Source organism: Ascaphus truei, chromosome 7 (genome assembly GCF_040206685.1).
Source record: "Ascaphus truei isolate aAscTru1 chromosome 7, aAscTru1.hap1, whole genome shotgun sequence".
Taxonomy (NCBI): domain Eukaryota; kingdom Metazoa; phylum Chordata; class Amphibia; order Anura; family Ascaphidae; genus Ascaphus; species Ascaphus truei.
Genome location: NC_134489.1, coordinates 15711824 through 15736823, shown reverse-complemented (window position 1 = coordinate 15736823; position 25000 = coordinate 15711824). Strand labels below are relative to the sequence as shown.

General features: G+C 48.1%; 1 protein-coding gene across 2 annotated transcripts in view; it reads left to right on the top strand.

Moving 5' to 3' along the window:
• The window catches only part of LOC142498736 (cytochrome P450 2A6-like), a 55452-nt gene that overhangs the window by 5976 nt on the left and 24476 nt on the right, over nucleotides 1-25000 (top strand). For both annotated transcript variants that reach the window (XM_075607075.1, XM_075607074.1), the window contains exons 2-4: nucleotides 6337-6499; nucleotides 21493-21642; nucleotides 22316-22476. In XM_075607075.1, coding sequence (XP_075463190.1) covers nucleotides 6337-6499; nucleotides 21493-21642; nucleotides 22316-22476 — 474 coding nt within the window. The remainder of the gene's footprint in view (nucleotides 1-6336; nucleotides 6500-21492; nucleotides 21643-22315; nucleotides 22477-25000) is intronic.

The following is a 25000-nucleotide window of genomic DNA, read 5'->3' as shown; positions in this document are numbered from 1 at the left end:
CCTGTCATTCTATGCCACACATAACAACAAATCACACCTCACCTTCACCCTCATAATACACACACTACACTCAAAAACATGCAATTTACAACATGTCTATGACCAACAACACGCACTCACACACACAACATGCGTCATACACACACACATGCCATCACACACGCCACATACACACATGCTCTCACACACACCACACACCATCACACACAACACACACACAAATACACAAACACATGCACACACACACGCACTCAGCAACGCCACACGCCCTCAACCACGCAACACACGTACTCACACACACACACCAACCTCCTCTGCTGATACAACACACAAAACAACACTTCAACATAACCTTAACTACCACACACAACACAACCACCACTAAACAAACACACACACCCAACCCACTGTTCCAATTACCTACCCTTCACCATACACACTACACTGAATACAATGCACATTTACACGTCTCACCACCCACTCCCATTGCACATCAACATCCCACCACACACAAACATATACAACAACACAACACCTCCGCTACTAACACACCTAGCACAATAAATCACCTCTTCCTTTCAATAACATATTTTACACAAAACATTACTATTTACACATCTGTCTAATTTATTGCACACAAACACTCAACTAACCAACACTGACACACACACACACACCACACACTCACTATCACATCACACACTCACTCATCCACACACACACCCCACACAATCAACAATCACACACAATAATTACATACACAGTCACCCACCCACTCAGTCACCCACCCACTCAGTAACCCACCCACCCACTCACTTAGTCACTCAAAAACTCACTTAGTCACCCACCCACTCACTCAGTCACCCACCCACTCACTCACTCAGTCAAGTCACCCACCCAGTCAGTCACCCACCCAGTCAGTCACCCACCCAGTCAGTCAAGTCACCCATCCAGTCACCCACCCACACACCCACCCACTCAGTCACCCACCCACTCAGTCACCCACCCACCCAGTCAACTCAGTCAACTCAGTCACCCACCCACTCAGTCACCCACCCAGTCACTCAGTCACCCACCCATTCAGTCACCCATTCAGTCAGTCACCCAGTCACCCACCCATTCAGTCAGTCACCCACTCACCCACCCACTCACTCACCCAGTCAGTCACCCAGTCAGTCACCCACTCACCCACCCAGTCAGTCACCCACTCACCCACCCAGTCAGTCACCCACTCACCCACCCAGTCAGTCACCCACCCACCCAGTCAGTCACCCACTCACCCACCCAGTCAGTCACCCACCCACCCAGTCAGTCACCCACTCACCCAGTCAGTCACCCACTCACCCACCCAGTCAGTCACCCACTCACCCACCCAGTCAGTCACACACTCACCTACCCAGTCAGTCTCCCACTCACCCACCCAGTCAGTCTCCCACCCAGTCAGTCTCCCACCCACTCTCCCACTCAGTCTCCCACTCAGTCTCCCACTCACCCACCCATTCAGTTTCCCACTCACCCACCCATTCAGTTTCCCACTCACCCACCCATTCAGTTTCCCACTCACCCACCCATTCAGTTTCCCACTCACCCACCCATTCAGTTTCCCACTCATCCACCCATTCAGTTTCCCACTCACCCACCCATTCAGTCTCCCACTCACCCACCCATTCAGTCTCACACTCACCCACCCATTCAGTCTCACACTCACCCACCCATTCAGTCTCACACTCACCCACCCATTCAGTCTCACACTCACCCACCCATTCAGTCTCACACTCACCTACCCAGTCTCACCCAAAACCACCCACCCAGTCACTGACCCCACCCACCCACTCACCGACCCCACCCACCCACTCACTGACCCCACCTACCCACTCACTGACCCACCCAGTCACTGACCCACCCAGTCACCGACCCTGAAAAAGTCACCCAGTCACCGACCCACCCACCGACCCAAACTCACCCACCCACCCACCAACCCAGAGTCACCCACCGACCCAAAGTCACCCACCCACCAACCCAAAGTCACCCACCCACCGATCCAAAGTCACCCACCCACCGACCCAAAGTCACACACCCACCGACCCAAAGTCACACACCCACCGACCCAAAGTCACCCACCGACCCAAAGTCACCCACCGACCCAAAGTCAAACCGACCCAAAGTCACCCACCCAGTCACCGACCCAAAGTCACCCACTCAGTCACCAACCCACCCACCCACTCAGTCAAGTGTCACCCACCCACCCACACAGTCACCCACACACTCAGTCAACTCAGTCACCCACCTAGCTGTCAAGGGGGGGGGGGAAGCCTAACCCTGTCGTACGCCCCCCCCAAAATTACATCCCGGGCAACGCCGGGTCTCTCAGCTAGTATATATATATATATATATATATCAAAGTTGTTTGATTGTTAGTATATGTGGGGATTCTCATTGGTCCCTGGGTCCGCCCACCAATGCCCCGCCTCCCTCACGGCTCTCATTGGCCAAGAGGTACGCTGACCATTACGGACACACCTACTCCACAGACAGTCTCATCCCTGCAGTCTTACCATAATGGACACAGACACTCTCTCACTGCTGAATCACCCTTGCGGACTCTGCCACCCACCTTGGTAAGTTTAACATACTCTCTGCTGTCCACCCCCCCCTCTTACCCGTCCACAGTCTCACACATTACCACATCAGCACTCCCCTTACTGTGTCTGCTCTTCACCCCCCCTCTTACCCATCCACGGTCTCACACATTACCACATCAGCACTCCCCTTACTGTGTCTGCTCTTCACCCCCCCCTCTTACCCATCCACGGTCTCACACATTACCACATCAGCACTCCCCTTACTGTGTCAAATGGCTCCGCAAGTTCACACCCATCACCAGCCCCTTCAACCGCTTTCAAACATTTTTAACACCATTACATACTTAATGTACCCCTTCATACAAATGCCCGCAATACACGCACGTTACCACATTTTAAACCATCACACATTATTAAATCACTAACACTATATTCATTTTAACCCTTCCATACTCACACACAATATCAATCTCCAAGAAAATGGCCGCATTCCCGCCAAACTACTTATTCTCCCACATCATCATGACCCTGTACAACACAAAACAAAATGGCCGCATTCAAATAATTTTATGTACATCTGACAATGGTCGCATTCAACACAACATACATTTTTATGAACACCTTCCTTTACACACTACATACATTTACACCTCACACACGCAAAACAGATAATTCCACAAATACTAATTTTACACCTTTCTTCACGAACCATCATATCACCAGCACAGTTACTGTGTCTCCACACACCCCTCTTATCCGGCCACAAAATCACCCTTCCCGGCCGCTCCACTACTTCCTGCCGCTCCGCAATGGCCGCCATCACGGCCAACGCCCATGCCACCGCTTTAGTTCCCCCTCCTGACCGCAAACAAAATCAGCCTTCCCGCCCGATCCGAAACTTCCTGATCCGCAAATCACCCTTTCCGGGCGCTGCGCTACTTCCAGCACACTCCGCAATTGCCGCATTCACGGCCACACCACCGCTCCAGCCCCCCTCTACCCACCCACAAAATCAGCCTTCCCGCCTGATCCGATACTGCCCGCTCCTCAATGACTGCCTACACAGACAACGGCCATGCGACCGCTCAAGCCCCCCCTCTTACCCGGCCAACAACTCACCATTCCCGCCCGCTCCGCAATGGCCGATGTATTTCATATACATTTTAAGTTATGGTGGGTGAAAAAGGCGACAGAAAACCTCCACCATTAGCATATAGCCAATAAAGAATATCACTTGAGAGCTTATTCACATTCACAGGTCTGCAACCCTACCTTTCAACCATTATCACCTCGCATACAGTGCTCCCACTGCAGCAAGGGATTCTGGGAAATTACATGCAAATGAGCACACAATGTGTTATATATATATATACATATATACTGTGACATAGTCCAAAGATGTTAGGCAGCTTTCTGCCCCATTTTAGGTCAGAAAATGCAGGAATAGTTACAAATGATCCGTTCCACAGCTTCCCATTAACTCAGGCAGCTGGATGGAAAATCAAGACCACAGATTACAATGGCTCTAGTTCTCCCTCACCTGCTCTTCTAATCACATGCACAGGTATTTAGAGCAGAGAGGTTTGCATTTCACTCTCTCTCCTTAGAGCCTGGGGGCTGGGGGCGTCGCTGCTCCCCTGCATCCAGTGTCGGGGTTGACGGCCCCTCCACGTATCACAGTACCAGAGGATTTGCCTGGACACCACGAACAGATAAGACAAAACAAATGGTTACTGCTGTTGCTAAAAGACTGTGCTGTACCTAGTGACCCTAAATGAGAGAGCATTGTTTTAAGCTGGGGAACCAGGTTAGTTGGCCAGCAGCTGTTAGAGAGACTGATTCTGATGTGTAGTTAGATCCCTGAAAGGGATAGGATTTTGCTTATATGATTTTGGTTTTATTTCTTGAAATAACAGTGTGGGAAATATTGTAACACTGAAATATGTGAACTGCTGAATGAAAGTATCTGAGTACCTCTAACCTTCACATGTTAAAGCTGCAGTACCTTACTTGGATGAAAATAAAGCAGGCAGAAGCCTGAGTTAAGCAGCATAATACTTTGCATGATCCTGTTTGTTGTATAATTAACCCTAGAAGACTGTGTCGGGAAGAACCCAGACAGACGTCAGCACTACAAAAGAGGGGCGTTTGTCACAATACCCAATATCAAAGAATCTGGAGCACTCACAAATTCAAAAAATACAATTTAATGAAGTAACACAGGCATCAGGGGGAAATCACAGAAAAAAGAAGCAACGTTTCGAACCTTATGGGGGGAGCTTGAGAAAGGACCGTAAGGTCCGAAACGTGGCTTCTTTTTCCTGTGATTACCCCCTGATGCCTGTGTTACTTCATTAAATTGCATTTTTTGAATTTGTGAGTGCTCCAGATTCTTTGATATTGGGTATTTATCTATTTTTTGTTGCTGGATGGTGATCCTGGCTGCAATGTGAGCATTACGACTGATCAGATACGTTTTTTCCTTTCACTTTTTCTCTTTGAGTGCCCTGAACATTCTTGCTATTGTTATATATAAACAAAAAGAAAAACAGCGCAAAAAAACTCATAGTGTAGTAAATTTTAAAATATATATTTATGGTATAAGGTGAGTATTGCACGTACATCAAGAATAAAAATTAACAGCATGTTAGGGACATGTTACCACTTGACGAGCTGCAACACTGGAACACGCCGTGGTAGCTTGGGTTTCTCTCCTCCAGTAGCAGGGGCCAGAAGAGTGATCTCTCCACTCCGGTCTGGAGTCTCTCACTTCGCGGTGAGGACGCAGCTGCCGCTGTTGTAGAGAGGAGGATTCCTTTTGCCGGTTCTGGGTTACTCCACGTGTGTCGATGACGTCATCAGTTGGCATCGTCCCGAAGTCCGCGTCAAGTTGCATCTTAGGCAAATCAGCCAAGTGAATGTCCCGAACAAAGTAATGCTGGTTTGAGAATAAGAGCCTCAATAGGTATTGTATTGGAACGCGCCCTCTTCCTTCCTTAGTCAAACCAGCATTACTTTGTTCGGGACATTCACTTGGCTGATTTGCCTAAGATGCAACTTGACGCGGACTTCGGGACGACGCCAACTGATGACGTCATCGACACACGTGGAGTAACCCAGAACCGGCAAAAGGAATCCTCCTCTCTACAACAGCGGCAGCTGCGTCCTCACCGCGAAGTGAGAGACTCCAGACCGGAGTGGAGAGAGCACTCTTCTGGCCCCTGCTACTGGAGGAGAGAAACCCAAGCTACCACGGCGTGTTCCAGTGTTGCAGCTCGTCAAGTGGTAACATGTCCCTAACATGTCCTGCTGTTAATTTTTATTCTTGATGTACGTGCAATACTCACCTTATACCATAAATATATATTTTAAAATTTACTACACTATGAGGTTTTTAGGCGCTGTTTTTCTTTTTGTTTCTGTACAAGCCTTGGTATGCTGAGTCATCCCATGAATACAGCAGCAACTACCTCATCCTAAATCAGGTCGTTTATTTTTCCTTAAGGGTCACAATTGCACTAGCTGACAAGCACTTACAGTATTCACAAATTTATGAGCGCAGATCACTTTTTTTCACTATTGTTATATATATATATATATATATATATATATATATATAACACAAAAGTTGTAGCAGATACATCCATATTGAGTAGGCAAGAAGTGCATATAGAAACATAATACATAACAACCCCGTTATAACGCTGTGCTTAAGGGTCAAACACACACGCTGACTTTTCTGATGCTTCCACAGATGAGTGAGAAATACGGACCCGTATTCACTGTTTACATGGGATCCAGACCCACTGTTGTTCTGTGCGGGTACCAAGCAGTAAAGGAGGCTTTGGTTGACCATGGAGATAATTTTGGGGGACGAGGGAACATCCCTGTGTTTGAACGGCTTTTCAATAAAAGTGGTGAGTAACCAACAACAAATTCCATCTCAGCGTCACTTGATAAAGGCCACTAAGGTCGAAACGTTGTGTTGGCTCAATAAATGAGTTTAATTATCTGAAATCCATTGTGCCCTGTGTTCCTTCTACCTTCCTTTACTGCACAGACCAAAATAATAAACCATTCCTTTATACCTCCTGCCTGGTGCGTGACCTTACCGGGGGAGAGGTAACAGTTTTTCTGTGGAAGATCACTTCAGTTCCTGGAGCCTACAGCAGATGGAGGCTCTGCACTGCTAAAGAGATATGTAGGGTATGAACCCCAGAAAGCAAAAGCATAATGCGTGGTGCTGAGAACTGTATACAGCTGTGATAATAATAGTTTAAAGATGATAATTCCTGTATGAAGTCTGGAGTATAATCTTGATTCTGGGAGGGTACTGGGTGTGATATCCTAGTTGGTAAATCAGCGTTAGCGGCACTCAAATTGTCCAGGAACCCAAAAGCTAATTGTCACCCCAATGAAATACCCTAATCCCTTCGTGGAACAATATAACCATGTAGCAAGCAAAAAACTTACGCGTCTGCTGCAGCGTCCATGTTGATCCTACTAGACCTTCTTGGTGTGCCTCCGTCCTTGTGGATTGAATAAAAAAAGGAGAGAGAAATCGCAGAGCACAACCGGAAATAGCCAAAAAAGATCATTTAGAAGGAAAGTGCGTTATCCATAAAAAGTTTAATGGTCATGAAGGGAAAAATGGCACGGCATTACCCTACCAACATGTTTCGTGCTTCACAGAGCCCTTTTTATGGATAACGCACTTTCCTTCTAAATTCTCTTTTTTGGATATTTCCGGTTGCGCTCTGCCATTTCTCTCTTCTATTGTATGAACCCCAGAAGCCTAGTCCTATGTCCCCACTACCACCGGCGGATGACTCTGCCCTCCTGCTGCCAGCAGGTATATGCACCTTACACTGTAGTATATAAATATATATGTACAAGTAGACAAAATCTCTCCCCGGGTGGGGGAAAGACCATTACATTTTGAGGCACTGCTGAGATCTGTAACAGGACAGGCTTTCAGCGAAACGAGGCTGTAAGTAACAAGGTACGCTTCCAGAACAAGTGCTAAGAAAGAAGGGAGGCTTGGTGTAGGCAGGGGGAGAGTGTTCCTCACAAAGAATGGCCTGGACTGCCCTATCTGGTGAATGGTCTAGAGACACAAGGCTATTGCTGTTCTAAGTCGCCCTGAGGCGGGTAGTCGGATGCCTAAAGGGGGTGCTTTGGTTAACTCAGTCCCAGATACCTCTGAAGAGGGTCCGTGATACTGGCAGCCAAACGGGGCAGCATAAGGGTACTAATAGGGAAGAAGCCCAGAGTGCCACTAGCCAGATCATGGAACCACAGAGTGCTTGAAATGGACTGTAATCATGCGCAGCGTATCGAGATGGAACTTTGCTAGCCTGGAGTACAACCTACTATTAGTAGACTGCTAATCTATGTGCTGTAAGGATCCACAAGGAACAAATTCCTGTCGGAATTGAAGCCACTGCGTGGTCTGAAGGGAATGTGCCCAAAATGAAGGCTAGCTTGCCCGGGAATACTCCACGTGAGTTACGTGAGCTAAAATGGCGTCTCCCGCTAAGGCTGGAGAGTTCACATGCAGCTTGCAAACAGACTGTATGTGAACTTTTTGCAAAGTTCTGCAAGGGTCTGGCGCGAAAGCCAGGACCCCACCCAAGCAATGTGACTGGCTCAGCCAAGAGTAAGAGTCACGCCCCATCCACCTCATTGTGTGCTCATCCTCTAATCTCCACCAGAGGGAGGGAACATGCCGACAGCCAATGCCTAACAACTTTGGAGAACAAGGGAGGTCACGGATAAAGTGAACCGCACCCTCAGTTCTTTGGAGCCTGGCGAGTGAAAGGAATGAGCTACCTGCTGCTCTTGTGACCGTGCTTACAGAAAATAATGACTGATATGGAGTTTATCCACTATCGACTACCAGGAGAGGTCCTGGTAGTAAAGGTGGAGGGTGTCAGGATCTGTGATCCACGGCACGCTCGGCGTGGTCTCCACCTACCCTAAACCGCGATCAGGTGCCCGACTTCCCCCTCCGCTCTTGACACGTCTCACACATCTGCGGGTATCAGCCGTCAGCCTAAGAGCGCACGCAGACTCCGCATTGGAGGAAATACCATCCCTACTGGCCTTGCCTCCAGGCTACGGCTGCGCAGTTATGTCACCGGTGTGCAGCGCGTGCACGTGCGAATTATCTCCTGGCTTCAGGGCTATTCCCCACACCTGCTGCTGATATCTTACCAGCCAATCTCAGCGAGGAATACTGGTGAGTCTCATCCCAGGGAAAAACGAAAGAAGAGAGCACCATCGATGACTGGAGTCAGGAGGGGATACAAATAACAATCTTAATTGGAGTAAAAGCACAGGGAAACACCTCCTACGCGTTTCGAACAAAGGTTCTTTATCAAACCTTTTCTCAGTCCTGCCGCATCACCGCGCATGCGTGACGGGCGCGCACAGTGACGTCACCACGTTTTTGCCGCTAAAATGGAGCTACAGGTAAGGGGTTTATAAGGAGCAATTGTATTGTATTTGGATACTCCTTGATAAAGTGCTTGGTGCACGAAACATGTAGGAGGTTTTTTGTACCTCCCTCTCTCTTTTATGGACCAATAAAGGTTATTTTTTAGTAGCTTTGACCCACTCTTTTTATTGTGCGCCTTTTTCTACATGGATGTTTACTTGGATCTTCTACAAGCAGCAGCACGCTTCACACACCAGCTGGATGGGGAGACTCCAATACTGTGAGTAACAGACTTTATTCAATCTGATAAATACTTGTGACATATGAGTGTTCCAGGGCCCACCCCAATGAGGTTCTGTGCAGGGATTATTTCCTTTGCCCAGTCCCTTCAGGGAATATAGGTCCCCATTTAGGAAACCATACTGCAGGATCAGTGTCATCATTCACTTATTACCCCCTATGGTGTTGTGGATTTATTCTGGATTAATATAAGATCATACCTAATGGACTCGGCATTGCAGCGCAGGTTCCACATTGAGAATTCAATATATTCTCGAGATACAGGCCCCGTTATGGGGTGCCGGTTTCTCCTATGCATGTAAATGTTTCGCATAACGTGATCGGTACATTTCCATGCATAGGAGATACCAGCACCCCATAACGGGGCCTGTATCTCGGGAAGTAGGGAGTCCTTGGACCTGAAACCAATGCGGTTCAGCTCCGGAGACCCCCTGCTACATTACTGTAATGTATAAAATTAAATAAAACCCCAGCGATCGCCTGTGAGAGGCGCGCAGTTGGAGTAACTGATTCAGCCTCTTACTGCGCGTCTATTACAGAAAGGCAGACCCCGGTAGGACTCACACAGCAGGGACTCCTACTGTGTTAATCCGAAGGGCCATTATATTCTGGCCGGCAAAACTTTAGTGGATCACAGGGAGATCTCGAAATCCATTTCGAGATTTATTTGAATATGGCCGCTGCATCTGTACCAAGAATATTGTTATACTCTTGCTTTAAACCAAGTGGATCATGCTGTGCGCAAACCACCCTAAGATGGTATTTCCAGTTACTGTGCCCGATAGTACCGTGGTCTTAGTTCGGAAACCGGATCCAGAGCACTACTATTGATTAAAGAGTTGTCCATGTTGGGAGGAACCCCGGGTTTTGTCCAGACTGCTAGTGAGTTGTGCTCCTTCAAATAAAAAGTTTCTGTCTAGCAGTGAAGTGGTGATACATGCCAATAAAACTGTATGTTTCTGTTCACTGACTATATCATGTATAATAATGTGATATTAATTATGTAAAACTAACAGTCAATAGAAAACTGTCACGGGAGACTCCTGTGCGGGTAGGATCTCGGTGGCCGGAACAACACGAGTGTAGTAGGGGTCACAAGCAGGGGTCCGAGGCAGGCGGCAGGTAGCGAAGTCAGGTACAAGCAGAGGTCCGAGGCAGGCGGCAGGTAGCGAAGTCAGGTAACAAGCAGAGGTCGGCAACGAGGAGACTGGAACAGGACAGGGGAGCAAGGACAGGTCTGGGGGCAGGGACTGAGAACAGGAACAAACAAGGACAAGCCAGATTACCAGCAAGGGCTTTTACTGTGAACAGACTTCTATAATACAGGTACAGGTACAGAAACAGATCAGGAATCAGAGGCATGTGCATTAGGAGTCTGACTTCAAGCAAAGGCAATTGAACCAACCAGGAAGCAGAAGCAATAAAGGACAGAGACAGGAGCAACAAGAAGACAGACAGGCAGACAGAGGAACCCAGAGGAAACTGAAGACAGCAGCACACCCCCAGTGGACAAAGAAGAACTATGGCTAACCAGGAGGTCTAGGCGATCCTGACATTAATCCCCCCTCTCAAGAGCGTTCTCCGGACGATCCTCCATGCTCTTCCCGGAGGCCTTGGTGAAAAGAGGACTCAAGGTGACCCACCTCTTGTGGTTTGTCAGCGGGCAGAGGGTACTCCACAGGTACATTGGGTGCTGCAAGGAACCTCTGAATGGGTGCGTTCAACCCAAATGCAGGGGCAGAGACATCAGAAACGTGGGCATCAAAGACGGGTGCAGCCATTCCACATGAGTCAGTGGGGACACAGAGTTCACTCTTCGTGGTCTCTTTTTGTGACCAATATATCTCTTTTAGTCTTGGAATCTGGAACTTTCCAATGGATACGTTCAACTCCATTGCAGAGGCATGGACATCAGGAATGTGGGCGTCAAGGACGGGTGCAGACTTTTCACATGGGTAAGTGGGAACATAGAATTCACGCTCCATGGTCTCTTTTTGTGACTCCCGTTTCGTGGTATCACCTAAATTCTCATTAAGACCAGCTATTTGAGTTTTCAGCTCTTGTAGCTGTCTTTCTGCACTTCTTTTCCCACTCAATGCAGTTGTCAGTTCGGCTTCTTTGGAGTTGAGTCGCGACTCTATATCTCCCAGCTGACTCAGAGTAAAGCTTAAATATGTTTCCTCTTCTTCATTTCTGATATGCAGCTGCCGGTACTCCTCCCGGGCATTGTCCAGCTCCAGCTGCAGCCGGACCTTATCACGGGCTGTGTGGTCCAATAATTTGCAGGCATCGGCCATTTTGACCTCATAGTGCTGTGTCAGGCCAGCCACTTGACAGACGGACACCTTTTCTCTCTCCTCCTTTTTGGCAAGCTGTGTCTTGAGCTCAGTGATCTGTGCCTGCAGCGCTGTGAGCTGCTGAGATGTGTGTTCAGCTGCTAGCTTTAGCTCTTCCTCCAGCGAGGCTCTGGTTATGCTCAGTGTGGCCTTTAGCTCCTCATGCTGTTCTTTGGGGACACACTGGGTACTCAAATAATCTTGCAGCATCTTTATTTTGTAGGCAGTCTGGAAACTTTCTTACTGCAGTACTCGCTGCTTTTCTTCAGCATTCACCCATTTCTCCTTGGTGTCCTGCAGATGTGTACGCAGTTCTCGCAGCTGACTCTGCAGCATATTTTCTGCTTGTGTGCACCGCTCCAGGGAGACACGTTCTTCTTGCAGCACTCTCTCTGCATTCTGCAGTGCTTTCTGCAATTCTAACTTTTCCTGGGCCAACTGTTTCTTCTCCTCTCCTAATTGATGGAGTTTCTTATCTCCTTCACTGACTTGGACATAGAGATTCTTGCACTCCTGGGTTACCATTTCAAAACTGCTATTTAACCCTTCGAAGATCTCTCTCAATGAACATAGTTCTGTGTTGAAGTGGCAATTCCTCTCCTCAGAGGCTTCCAGTTTTGTGCCAACTTGAGCCATGAAACTCTGCTACTGGGCATTATCAGCATAGGCCTTCTCCAGCTTACTTGACAGGATCACCCTGTCCCTCTCCAACTGCTCTTTTTCTTTCTCCTGGAGAACACACTTAGCAATTGCTGAAGATAGACAGCTTTGTAGTGCAGCCTTGGCTTCTTGCTCCTTATCTAAACGTCCATAAAGACAATCAATTGTTTTCTGTGCAGCTTGAAGCGTCTGAGTTAGGGCATCTTTCTTTTCTTCCACTATTCTTGGGATACGTCTGTGAGTTGCTTTAAGCTGCAGTATATCTCTTTCATCAAATGCAGACTCTGGGGTTAAATTTTCATTCTTTCATTTCTTCTGCAACTTCCACAGTAATGCCTCCCTTCTTTTTCTTCTTCTTCCTTGCTTTGAGAAGTTCTGAAGAATCAGTGGTACTGTGTTCACGTTTACTGCTCAAGACTGTTTGAGTATGAGCCATAATTTCAGACATGGGGAAACCACACTTCCCAAGAAACCAGTAAAGAGGAAATGTGTTTTTAAAACAGAAGCATTAGAATGAACAACAGGAATATTAGACACAGAGAGACACAAGATGGGAGAGCTGACCTTTTGAGACTTTAACATCAGTCACGGAGATTTATAAATGCAAGGAAAAAACATAGACAGAGAAACCCTGCAGTTTAAATCTGAAACTTTAGAAATATCATAGACAGCAGGAAACTACTACAGAGAAAACTTGCAGTTAGATCTGAAACTTTTGACATCCGACATAGGAATATCAGACAGAGAACCCTGCAGTTAAATCTGAAACCTTTGATATCAGGCGTAGGGATATCATATGTTGCAGAGAAACAAACTTTAGGGGAACTTGCAGGTAAACCTGAAACCTTAGAACCAATCATATGAAGAACTACAGATTGCAGGAAAAATCACAGTATGCAGTAACAAAATAATGGAAGCACTCTTGTCTTTTGAAATGGGAACCCTGTGAACAGCAGTGGTCCAACCAGTGATGCAGAGACAAGCCTTGTCCAGGGAATGAAAAGTCAGAGTCTAAAAGGTGGCAACAGGTACTGCAAGGGTTAACCCAAGCACTGCACAAAAGAAAATGCGGTTCAGCTCCGGAGACCCCCTGCTACATTACTGTAATGTATAAAATTAAATAAAACCCCAGCGATCGCCTGTGAGAGGCGCGCAGTTGGAGTAACTGATTCAGCCTCTTACTGCGCGTCTATTACAGAAAGGCAGACCCCGGTAGGACTCACACAGCAGGGACTCCTACTGTGTTAATCCGATGGGCCATTATATTCTGGCCGGCAAAACTTTAGTGGATCATAGGGAGATCTCGAAATCCATTTCGAGATTTATTTGAATATCGGCCGCTGCATCTGTACCAAGAATATTGTTATACTCTTGCTTTAAACCAAGTGGATCATGCTGTGCGCAAACCACCCTAAGAGGGTATTTCCAGTTACTGTGCCCGATAGTACCGTGGTCTTAGTTCGGAAACCGGATCCAGAGCACTACTATTGATTAAAGAGTTGTCCATGTTGGGAGGAACCCTGGGTTTTGTCCAGACTGCTAGTGAGTTGTGCTCCTTCAAATAAAAAGTTTCTGTCTAGCAGTGAAGTGGTGATACATGCCAATAAAACTGTATGTTTCTGTTCACTGACTATATCATGTATAATAATGTGATATTAATTATGTAAAACTAACAGTCAATAGAAAACTGTCACGGGAGACTCCTGTGGCGGGTAGGATCTCGGTGGCCGGAACAGCACGAGCGTAGTAGGGTTCACAAGCAGGGGTCCGAGGCAGGCGGCAGGTAGCGAAGTCAGGTACACTACCGACACGTTTAATCCGAGCAGGGCTAGTTCCGCAAGCCGGGGGATGCCCCGGCTTGCTAGCCCCACTCCCTCGGCGTGCCGCGCGTCACCGATGCGCGGTCACGCGTCATCGGGTGTCAGCGCCCCCTGCACGCGCGTCCAGGGCTCCCCGAGGGACGGCGGCAGGGGGTTCCGGGGGACCCGGCAGACCCGGCAGCGGGAGGGAGAGCGCCCCGATCGGAGGGCGCTCTTCCGCTGCTTTGGCGCGCGCCCAGCACCCTCCGGCGCGCGCCAGGTTACTGCTGCGGCCGAGAACGGGCAAATGCTCGAATAAACTCGGCCGCAGCAGTACAAGCAGAGGTCCGAGGCAGGCGGCAGGTAGCGAAGTCAGGAAACAAGCAGAGGTCGGCAACGAGGAGACTGGAACAGGACAGGGGAGCAAGGACAGGTCTGGGGGCAGGGATTGAGAACAGGAACAAACAGGGACAAGCCAGCAAGGGCTTTTACTGTGAACAGACTTCTATAATACAGGTACAGGTACAGGTACAGAAACAGATCAGGAATCAGAGGCATGTGCATTAGGAGTCTGACTTCAAGCAAAGGCAATTGAACCAACCAGGAAGCAGAAGCTATAAAGGACAGAGACAGGAGCAACAAGAAGACAGAAATGCAGACAGAGGAACCCAGAGGAAACAGAAGACAGCAGCACACCCAGTGGACAAAGAAGAACTATGGCTAAGCAGGAGGTCTAGGCGATCCTGACAAAAACAAGTATTTGCCAAAAAAATGCATTGGCTATCACTGTATTAATCTGTACACTAAAGGTGCACAGATTAATACATTAGCAGTCAAAGGCAAAGAAAAACAAAAAAATACAATAAATAACCTGTAAAAATAAAATTAAGTAGATTCAATATTTTTCTTACCTTAAGAAGCATTGACCCTCCGAATCCCGGCGTACCAGGAAGCTCTCGTACCGCGACATCATCCACAAGTCAATCCAACGCCATCCACCTTGAAGATCCGGAACAGGTAACAAAATGTATCTTTCTTTTATCTTCTATCACCGTCTTCTTTCTTCATCTGTCATTGTTTCTTTCTTTTCTTTCATCTTCTATCTTCTATCTTAATCTGTCAATCCAAAACCCAATGGTAAATCCAGAACAGGATGTTCACTCATCGTCTTCTTCCTATTAAATGAGATATGCAGGCCTTATGACATCACTTTAAGGGATTATGTCACATCCTTTTGAACTAATGTAACCTATCACATGGTACTGCAACCAATGGGATTGTCTTCAATCCCATTGGCTGTAATATCATGTGATAATATCATGTGATAGCCGTGTGGTTTTAAGGAGGTAACATACCTCCCTTGAGATGATGTCACATCCTTAACAAAAGAAAATGAGGCGGGAACATGACAAAGTGTCCAATCAGATTGGAGCTGTATCATCGAACCTGAAAATGTGACGTCACAGGCCCTATATAAGGCCTGGACATCTAATTTAATAGGAAGAAGACGACGAGAGAACAACGTGTTGTGGATTTTCCATTGGGTTTTGGATTGACAAATGAAAATAGAAGATTAAAGAAAAGAAAGAAATAATGGCAGATGAAGAATGAAGACGGTGATAGAAGATAAAAGAAAGAAGAATTTTGTTACCTTTTCCAGATCTTCAAGGTGGGTAGCGTTGGATTGACTTGGATGATGTTGCGGTATGAGAGCTTCCTAATACGCTGGGATTCGAAGGGGCAAAACTTCTAAAGGTAAGAAAAATATTGAATGTTTGAAATTTTATTTTTAAAGGTTTTTTTATTGTATTTTTTAATTTTATGTTTTTGATTGCCAATTGATTGCTAATGTATTCATCTGCTCTCCTTTAAGGTACAGATAAATATAGTGAAAGCCAATGCATTTTTTTTGGCAAATGCTTGTTTTATATTGACTGTATATTTTTTTCTATTTCTGTTTATTGTTTGGATTAAATTGTTTAGAATTTGGATGGTTTGTTTTTAGTATATTTTAGGGTTGTTTAGCGTTTTTAATTAATTATTTATTTTGCTGGCTACAGGTTTTAATTGATGTGTTGGCTAGTGGTTTTATTCATTAATTGATTTGCTGGTTAGAGGTTTAAATTAATTAATTGTTTTGTTTGCTAATGTTTAAAATTAATTAATTGTTTTGTTGGTTAGTGCATTTATTTATTAATTTGGTTGGTTGGCTAGTGCTTTTATTTATGTATTTAATTTTTTGCCTAGCGCTTTTATTTATTTAATTGGTGGCAAGTGCTTTTATTTATTGAATTGTGGTGTTTAGATGCTTGCGTATATCTTTTATTATTGTGCATTTTTGGCCTTCATGCTTTTTTAGTAGGGTGACCATTGAGTGATTCAGTGGCTTATCATGTCCATATTATATGGTTATGATGTACCACTATGCCAATCAATGGGTACAGGGGGGGTATAGTGGTCCCGGGGTGGGTGCTTAGGCCTCCCAGGTGCGTAGCAAGGGAGGGTGGGTTAACCCTTTAATTACTATAGCGGTTAAATAACGCTAAGGTGATTAAGGGGTTGGGGGCCATTAGATTGTAGTTTTTCATGTATTCTTGCTGGCATCAGAGGACATGGACCTGCAGTATGCTTGCGAGGATGTCCTTCAGTATGGCAGGGGTAAGTAGTAAGGTTTATTTACTTTATTTATGCTTGCTGAAAATATTTGATTTTATAATGGACTATTATCCATATCTGGATAATAGTTATTTTGCCCATTACTGTAATGTATGTGGTATGTGTTCGGGGGGGGGGGTTTGTACATACACATTAACAGGTATACTGCTGCGGCCGAGTTTATTCGAGCATTTGCCCGTTCTCGGCCGCAGCAGTAACCTGGCGCGCGCCGGAGGGTGCCGGGCGCGCGCCGAAGCAGCGGAGGAGCGCCCTCCAATCGGGGCTTTCTTCCTCCCGCTGCCGGGTCCGCCGGGTCCCCCGGAACCCCCTGCCGCCGTCACCCACATCGCGGGACACCAGGGCTCCCTCGGGGAGCCCTGGACGCACGTGCAGGGGGCGCAGGCACCCGATGACGCGTGACCGCGCATCGGTGATGCGCGGCACGCTGAGGGAGTGCGGCTAGCACGCCGGGGCATCCCCCGGCTTGCGGTGCTAGCCGTGCTTCAATAAAACGTGTCGCCAGTGTATGTATTTATTGCAATGTATTCCGCATTTTTTTTTGCACAAGGATTGGTACCACATGCCAGCAGAGACTCGTGGGGACCACCCGAGGTCCACCAGACACCCGCAGGGACCATGTGAGGACCCCCGGACACCCACGGGGACCACCTGAGGACCCCAGGACACCTGTGGGGACCACCCGAGGGCCCTCAGACACCCATGGGGACCACACAAGGGCCACCAGACACCCACGTGGACCACCTGAGGACCCCCGGAAACCTATGGGGACCACCTGAGGACCCCCGCCGGCCTCTGGTATCAATCCTGTGTATAATTTAAAAAAAAATGTTTTTATATGGGGGCACAGTGTATGGGTTAGTTGTGTATTGGTGTTTAGTACATATTGTAATTTTTATTGGGGCAGAGGCAGTGAGTGAAAGGCCAAGTACCCACTTCACTCACCCCCTCTGCCCCCAATAAAGCTGATGTTGTTCCTCAACCCTGTCATTGACTTAGCGGTTAGCCGCTAAGGTATTGGAGTTGCCAGTAAATGTATTTGTATTGCATGGGATTCATGCCGGGGGCCTCCGGTGCTGATATTAAGGGGTATCAGCTCCGGAGACCCCGGCATCAATCTAATGCAGGAAAAATGCATTTTTTATTCTAAGTCCCGTCTCGTCGCTTCTTGGCGACTTCTCAACAACTTCCTGCCAATATTTCCTGGCGGGAGGATTTTGAGAGGAAATCTCTATTTTAGAGCCGCGATAAGCCTCAATAAGCTAATCGAGACTACTAGAATTGCGTGAATTTGAAGACCTGCCAATAAGTGGCTTGTCACTGCTCGCTTTGCGATTTTTTTCCCCCGGAAAAAAAATTGCCGAAAAGGATTTTTATCGGCGACTTATCGGGGCTTACTGAATAGCAGTAGGCTTTTTTGGTGAAAAGGCCTCGATAAGTTGCTTACCAGCGCTTAGTACATAGGCCCCATAGTCAGACGCAAATGCATTGATTTTATCCACGCTTTGTGAATAGGCCTCACACTGTCCTAAATGCCCAAGATACCGGGCAGTCAAGAATTAAGAAAACAAAAATCTTCATTGTGCCAGTATTTATGGCCCAAACATTGAAACGTATGTCTGGTCTTGTGAGATCAACTGCAACCTTAAGACACACTTGCTTAAAGAGTAGCACCGTGGCTAAGACTATACACATGATATATTAAGATTGGCCCCCTGCAGACACACTTACCAGAATGTCCTCCTAGTGTCCCTGCACGTTCTTCCTACCAATTAGATTGTAAGCTCTTCGAAGCAGGAACTTCTCTTCCACAATGTTACATTTATGTCTGAAGCACTTATTCCCATGATCTGTTATTTGTATTATTTGTTATTTATATGATTGTCATGTGTATTACTACTGTGAAGTGCTATGTACATTAATGGCGCTATATGAATAAAGACACATACATAAATACCTTTGCCCATCTTGACAAGTCCTAGGTTGGTAGACCCAGAAGGACTTGAATCAGCGGTCTCGCTTCCTCAGGGCAGTAGCTCTGACTAAGCAAAATCAGCGCATATTATTTATTTCTTACCAGGCTCGAAAAATGTCAAGGCCGATGCCCTCTCCCGTCAGTTTCTGGTGGACGACAAAACCGAGGATCATCAGGAAACCATTCTCCCCTCTAAATACATATTTTCCGCTAACACCTTTGATGCCTTGAATGAGATTGTACAAGACCAGTCCCCCATCCCAGAAGGTCTCGAAGTCCCAGAGGGGTGATTTTTTACTTCACCACCTTATCGGAGGAAGGTTCTTGAATGTGGTAATTCGCCCAAATCATCAGGACATCCAGTTACTAGGAGAAACACCAATCTTGTGGAGCTGACTTTTTGGTGGCCCGTCATGCAGAAGGACATTAAGGAATTTGTTACTGCGTGCTCGACATGTGCTCTTAACAAGACTCCTCGGAACAAACCACCTTGACTCCTTCGACCTCTTCCCATCCCGAACCGTCCATGGACACATCTGTCCATGGACTTCATAGTAGAATTACCCGTGTCTAAAGGTATGAACACTTAGTAGTGGTAGACTGCTTTTCCAAGCAGGTCCACTTTATTCCGTTGAAAGGTCTTCCTAACTCTCCCAAACTGGCAGACGTCTTTGCCAAGGAGATTTTCCACCTCCATGGGGTTCCTCAGGTCATCGTTTCCGATCGAGGGTCACATTTTATATTGAAGTTCTGGCATTCGTTCTCCTAGCAATTGGATATATCTCTACATTTTTTCGTCGGGTTACCATCCCCAAACAAATGGTCAGACAGAGCGAACCAACCAGTCACTGGAACAGTATATTCGTTGTTTCATCTCAGACACCCAGGATGACTGGACTAGCCTCCTTCCATGGGCCAAGTTCACGAACAACAACCCAGTGGCATACCGCCTACACCTTCCTTCGTCTATGAGGATCCTGTCTGTTTTCCACGTTTCCCTGCTGAAACCGGCTATCCGGGATCCTCGCTTCCCCGACTCGTCTTCGGCTACCCTCCTCGTACAGGGCCAACAGGAGTACGAGGTCCAGTCCATCTTGGACTCCAGGATTTCCAGGGGATCGATCCAGTATATAGTAAACTGGAGGGGCTTTGGACTTGAGGAATGGTCCTGGGTTCCTCGCCACCGTCTTCCTGCCCCCAGGCTTGTCCGGCTCTTCCACGCCAAATATCCGCACAAACCCTTCCAGAGAGGCCCAGAAGTTGCTCCTGAGGGGGGAGGGGTACTGTCAGGACCCCTGACCTGTGACGTGCTCGGTGCACCCGGTACTTACCCCAGCCTGTGATCGGGCCACCCGCTCCTTCCGTCGTCCGTGATGCTCCTCTTCCTCCTCTTGGTACGAACCGCCATACTATGGGTATGTGCACATCCCGTGCGGAGGTAAATACGCTTCTCTACGGTGCCACCTCCAGGCTCCACCACGCAGTGATGTCATCGGCGCGCAGCGCGCACCTAGTGCACGGTCAGTGCGCGCATGGATCGCGTCATCTGGCATCATCAGGGATCTTTCCCACACCTTTCTCATGCACCCAAAATACCAATCATGGACAGCCTTACTGACGCACCTCCTCCTGTCTGCAACCTCATTGGTACCTGTCTCCTATATATGCTCAGCTGGCCAACTGGCAAATCGGCTCAGCATAAACATATGTGCAAAGTGTTCACTGCTACCCTTGCCTCCACAGTCTTGTCTTGTACTCTGGTTCCTAGCTTTTCTGTTTCTGACCTCGGCTATTCCTCTTGACTCCTTCTACGCTCCTGACTCCAGCTACCAATGACAATCTGCACCTCTCCAATCCTGACTTCGGCAAAGTATCACCACGATCCGCACCTCTCCAATCCTGACCAATGCTAAGTACTTTCAACGATCCTTACCTCTCCAACCCCGACCTCGGCAAGTTACTCTGATTATCCTTACCTCTCCAACCCCGACCCGGTTACCTCAACCAATCTACACTTCAGACGCGCCCACGCGGCTGTGGGTTGGTGTTTATATCTATACCCACCTCAGCCTTGCTGTCATGCCTTGTTTGTGGTGAGCACTCCATTACACTGCATGACCGACTACGCATGATTTCAGTCTGACCCAGACCCTAGCATTTCTGACTATAGTTTCCCTTCCAGCTGCCCTGATCCTGGTTTGCCTGACTACTTTCTTCTCACTGAATGCCCTGAGCCCTGTGTTACAACAGTATGCCTTGTCTGCCTGAGCATGGTTTGCTTAATTATGTTTTGCCTGCTGCCTGCTCCAGCCATCAAAATCCTCTCTCTGCCTTGAGCCCATCAACACCGCTGCCTAACAGTATTAGGGCTGCCCCCTATGGAATGCGTCACATGCACAATTATGACATGGAAAATGTTGGAGTATAGCATAAGTTGGCAAGGGGTCTTCAAGCTTCGATTATTGATGCTCACATCTCTAAGTCAGACTGCAACATGTTCACCGGCAGGTGTAAAGCATGGCCCAATTTACTAGCTAATGTTGCACCCATTATCAAACGATAATGCATTTCCACTGGTGCAAGTTTTAATGGGCCATTGTGCTATTTGCAAATCGATGGAGCTACGAGTTGCCAAATTTTGCAATTTAATGCCTTAGTGCATGACTATGGGTGCAATAACGTTGGCTACACCTGTAATAAAGCTACGTTCTATGCTCTGTGATTTCAGGCTTGGTACTTGCTAATGGAGAGGCCTGGAAGCAACTGAAGCAGTTTAGCCTCCTCACGCTGAGGGATTTTGGGATGGGCAAGAAAAGCCTAGAGGAACCCATCCAGAGAGAAGCTCAACATCTGGTGGATCACTTCAGAAATTCAAATGGTGAGCATCACACAGGTCCCCAAAGATCCTGTCTAATTTAAGAGATATACATCGGATCTACTGTAAAGGGACTGGTCTTATAGAGTCAGACCTCAAACTTAAATGAGAAAGCATATGCCAGGTGATATGCAGTACGTGCTACCTTCGTTAAAATTAGTGAATTAAATACAATCACAGTATATGTTTGATATAATGATAAGGAAGCCAATGACTGTTATTTCCAAAATGCTTTGTTTGTGAGATGAGTGACTTGGATTTCAATGGTGTAATTCCCCCTTTTTGTTTTAAACTTTAGCTGAATGGGATGCCCTTCGAAGCAGATTAACAACATTAGTTGTAATTTTATTTTTGGTATTTCATTTTAGTTTTTTTTTTTCTAACAAGCCTCAAGCCTGCGGCAGTGTGTCCATTTGGTGCCTTGCTACTTGCACAAAGAAGGAAAATAGTTGCCTAAAGCCTCACTGTGTTGCCGCTCTCTTATCCTTAGCTTCTCTGTTTAAAGTCCATATACAGAATGAAGCTACAAAACCATTTTAATTCTGTGTCTTAGACTTATTTTTAAGATTACGACGCAAATCAAAACAAAGAAATCAGAAATAATACTAGAGAGGAATATGATGGTATGGTGTGGAATAGGAAAACAGATCATATTGATACTTATCCATTTCCCCAGAACAGCCCATAGATCCCACCAACATTATGATCTGTGCTTCATCGAATATCATCGCTGCCATCATTATGGGGACCCGCTATGACTACAATGATAAGAAGTGGATGAAAATTCTCCATGACATGCATGAAGCTTTTTCTGTCGCTTGCTCTTTCTGGGGTCAGGTGAGACAGGTTTCTTTTGGGGCTGTTCTACACTGAGCTAACAGGTCAGTGCTGCGATGGGGCGTGATATACACTGGCAGGGGTGAGTAAACTTTTTATGCCGAGCCTCCCTTTTCATCCATAAAATTTCTCGGGCCCCCCCTGCCTGATGTAATCAAAATCACATGAAAAAAAAAAAAACCTTTATTAAACGGTATACAATATAAATCCAAATACCCTATTTCCTCGATTCTAAGACGCACCCTTGATTTAATAAAAAAATTGTGGAAAAAAAAAACCCCAATATATTAAATGTGCAGATTTTTTTATTTTTTTAAGCAAACAGTAGCATACATTTATCTGCACTAGAGAGAGGCAGACACAGAATGGGGAGAGAGAGAGACAGTATCGGATGAGCAGAGAGAGAATGGAGGGAAGGGGGGGAGAGAAAGGAGGGAAGGGGGGAGAGAAAGGAGGGAAGGGGGGGAGAGAAAGGAGGGAAGGGGGGGAGAGAAAGGAGGGAAGGGGGGGGAGAGAAAGGAGGGAAGGGGGGGGAGAGAAAGGAGGGAAGGGGGGTGGGGAAGGAGGGAAGGAGGTGGGAAAGGGGGGGAGAAAGGGGGGGAGAAAGGAGGGAATGGAGGGATGGGGGTAGAAGGGGATGGGGGAGAAGGGGATGGGGGAGAAGGGGATGGGGAGAAGGGGATGGGGAAGAATGGAGACAGTGGAGGGGAGGGAGACAGTGGAGGGGAGGAGGGGAGGGAGACAGTGGAGGGGAGGGAGACAGTGGAGGGGAGGGGGGAGGGAGACAGTGGAGGGGAGGGGGGAGGGAGACAGTGGAGGGGAGGGGGGAGGGAGACAGTGGAGGGGAGGGGGAGGGAGACAGTGGAGGGGAGGGGGAGGGAGACAGTGGAGGGGAGGGGGAGGGAGACAGTGGAGGGGAGGGAGACAGTGGAGGGGAGGGAGACAGTGGAGGGGAGGGGGGGAGGGAGACAGTGGAGGGGAGGGGGGGAGGGAGACAGTGGAGGGGAGGGGGGGAGGGAGACAGTGGAGGGGAGGGGGGGAGGGAGACAGTGGAGGGGAGGGGGGGAGGGAGACAGTGGAGGGGAGGGGGGAGGGAGACAGTGGAGGGGAGGGGGGGAGGGAGACAGTGGAGGGGAGGGGGAGGGAGACAGTGGAGGGGAGGGGGGGAGGGAGACAGTGGAGGGGAGGGGGGGAGGGAGACAGTGGAGGGGAGGGGGGGAGGGAGACAGTGGAGGGGAGGGGGGAGGGAGACAGTGGAGGGGAGGGGGGAGGGAGACAGTGGAGGGGAGGGGGGGAGACAGTGGTGGGGAGGGGGACACACAGAGACACATACACAAACACAGAGTGACAGAGACAAACACACACACACAAACACACACAGAGTAACAGACACACAGAGAGAGACACATACACACACACACACAGAGTGACAGAGAATCACACAGAGAGACACATACACACACACACACACACACACACAGAGTGACAGAGAATCACACAGAGAGACACATACACACACAGAGTGACAGAGGATCACACAGAGAGAGAGACACATACACACACAGAGTGACAGAGGATTACACAGAGAGAGAGACACATACACACACACAGAGTGACAGAGACACACACAGACACAAACACACACAGAGTGACAGAGAATCACACAGAGAGAGACACATACACACACAGAGTGACAGAGAATCACACAGAGAGAGACACATACACACACACAGAGTGACAGAGACACACACATACACAGAGACACATACACACACAGAGTGATAGAATCACACAGAGAGAGACACATACACACACAGAGTGACAGAGAATCACACAGAGAGAGACACATACACACACAGAGTGACAGAGAATCACACAGAGAGACACATACACACAGTGATAGAATCACACAGAGAGACACATACACACAGAGTGATAGAATCACACAGAGAGAGACACATACACACACAGAGTGACAGAGACAAGGGAGGGGTCGGAGGGCTCGTGGGGCTGGCAGCCGAAGCTGTGAGTAGCAGAGGGGAGGGGAGGGGAGGGGGGGAGGGGAGGGGAGGGGGAGGGGAGGGGAGGGGGGAGGGGAGGGGAGGGGAGGGGGGGAGGGGGGGGGAGGGGAGGGGGGGAGGGGGGGGAGGGGAGGGGGGGGGGGGAGGGGAGGGGGGGGGGGAGGGGGGGGGAGGGGAGGGGAGGGGGGAGGGGGGGGGAGGGGAGGGGGGGAGGGGGGTGGAGGGGAAGGGGGGGGGAGGGGAGGGGGGGGGGGGGAGGGGAGGGGGGGGGGGGGTAGCGGAGGGTTCATGGGGCAGGAAGCTGTGAGTAGTGGAGGGTTCATGGGGCAGGAAGCTGTGAGTAGCAGAGGGGGGGCGGAGGGTTCATGGGGCTGGAAGCTGTGAGTAGCAGAGGGCTGGAAGCTGTGAGTAGCAGAGGGCTGGAAGCTGTGAGTAGCAGAGGGCTGGAAGCTGTGAGTAGCAGAGGGCTGGAAGCTGTGAGTAGCAGAGGGCTGGATGCTGTG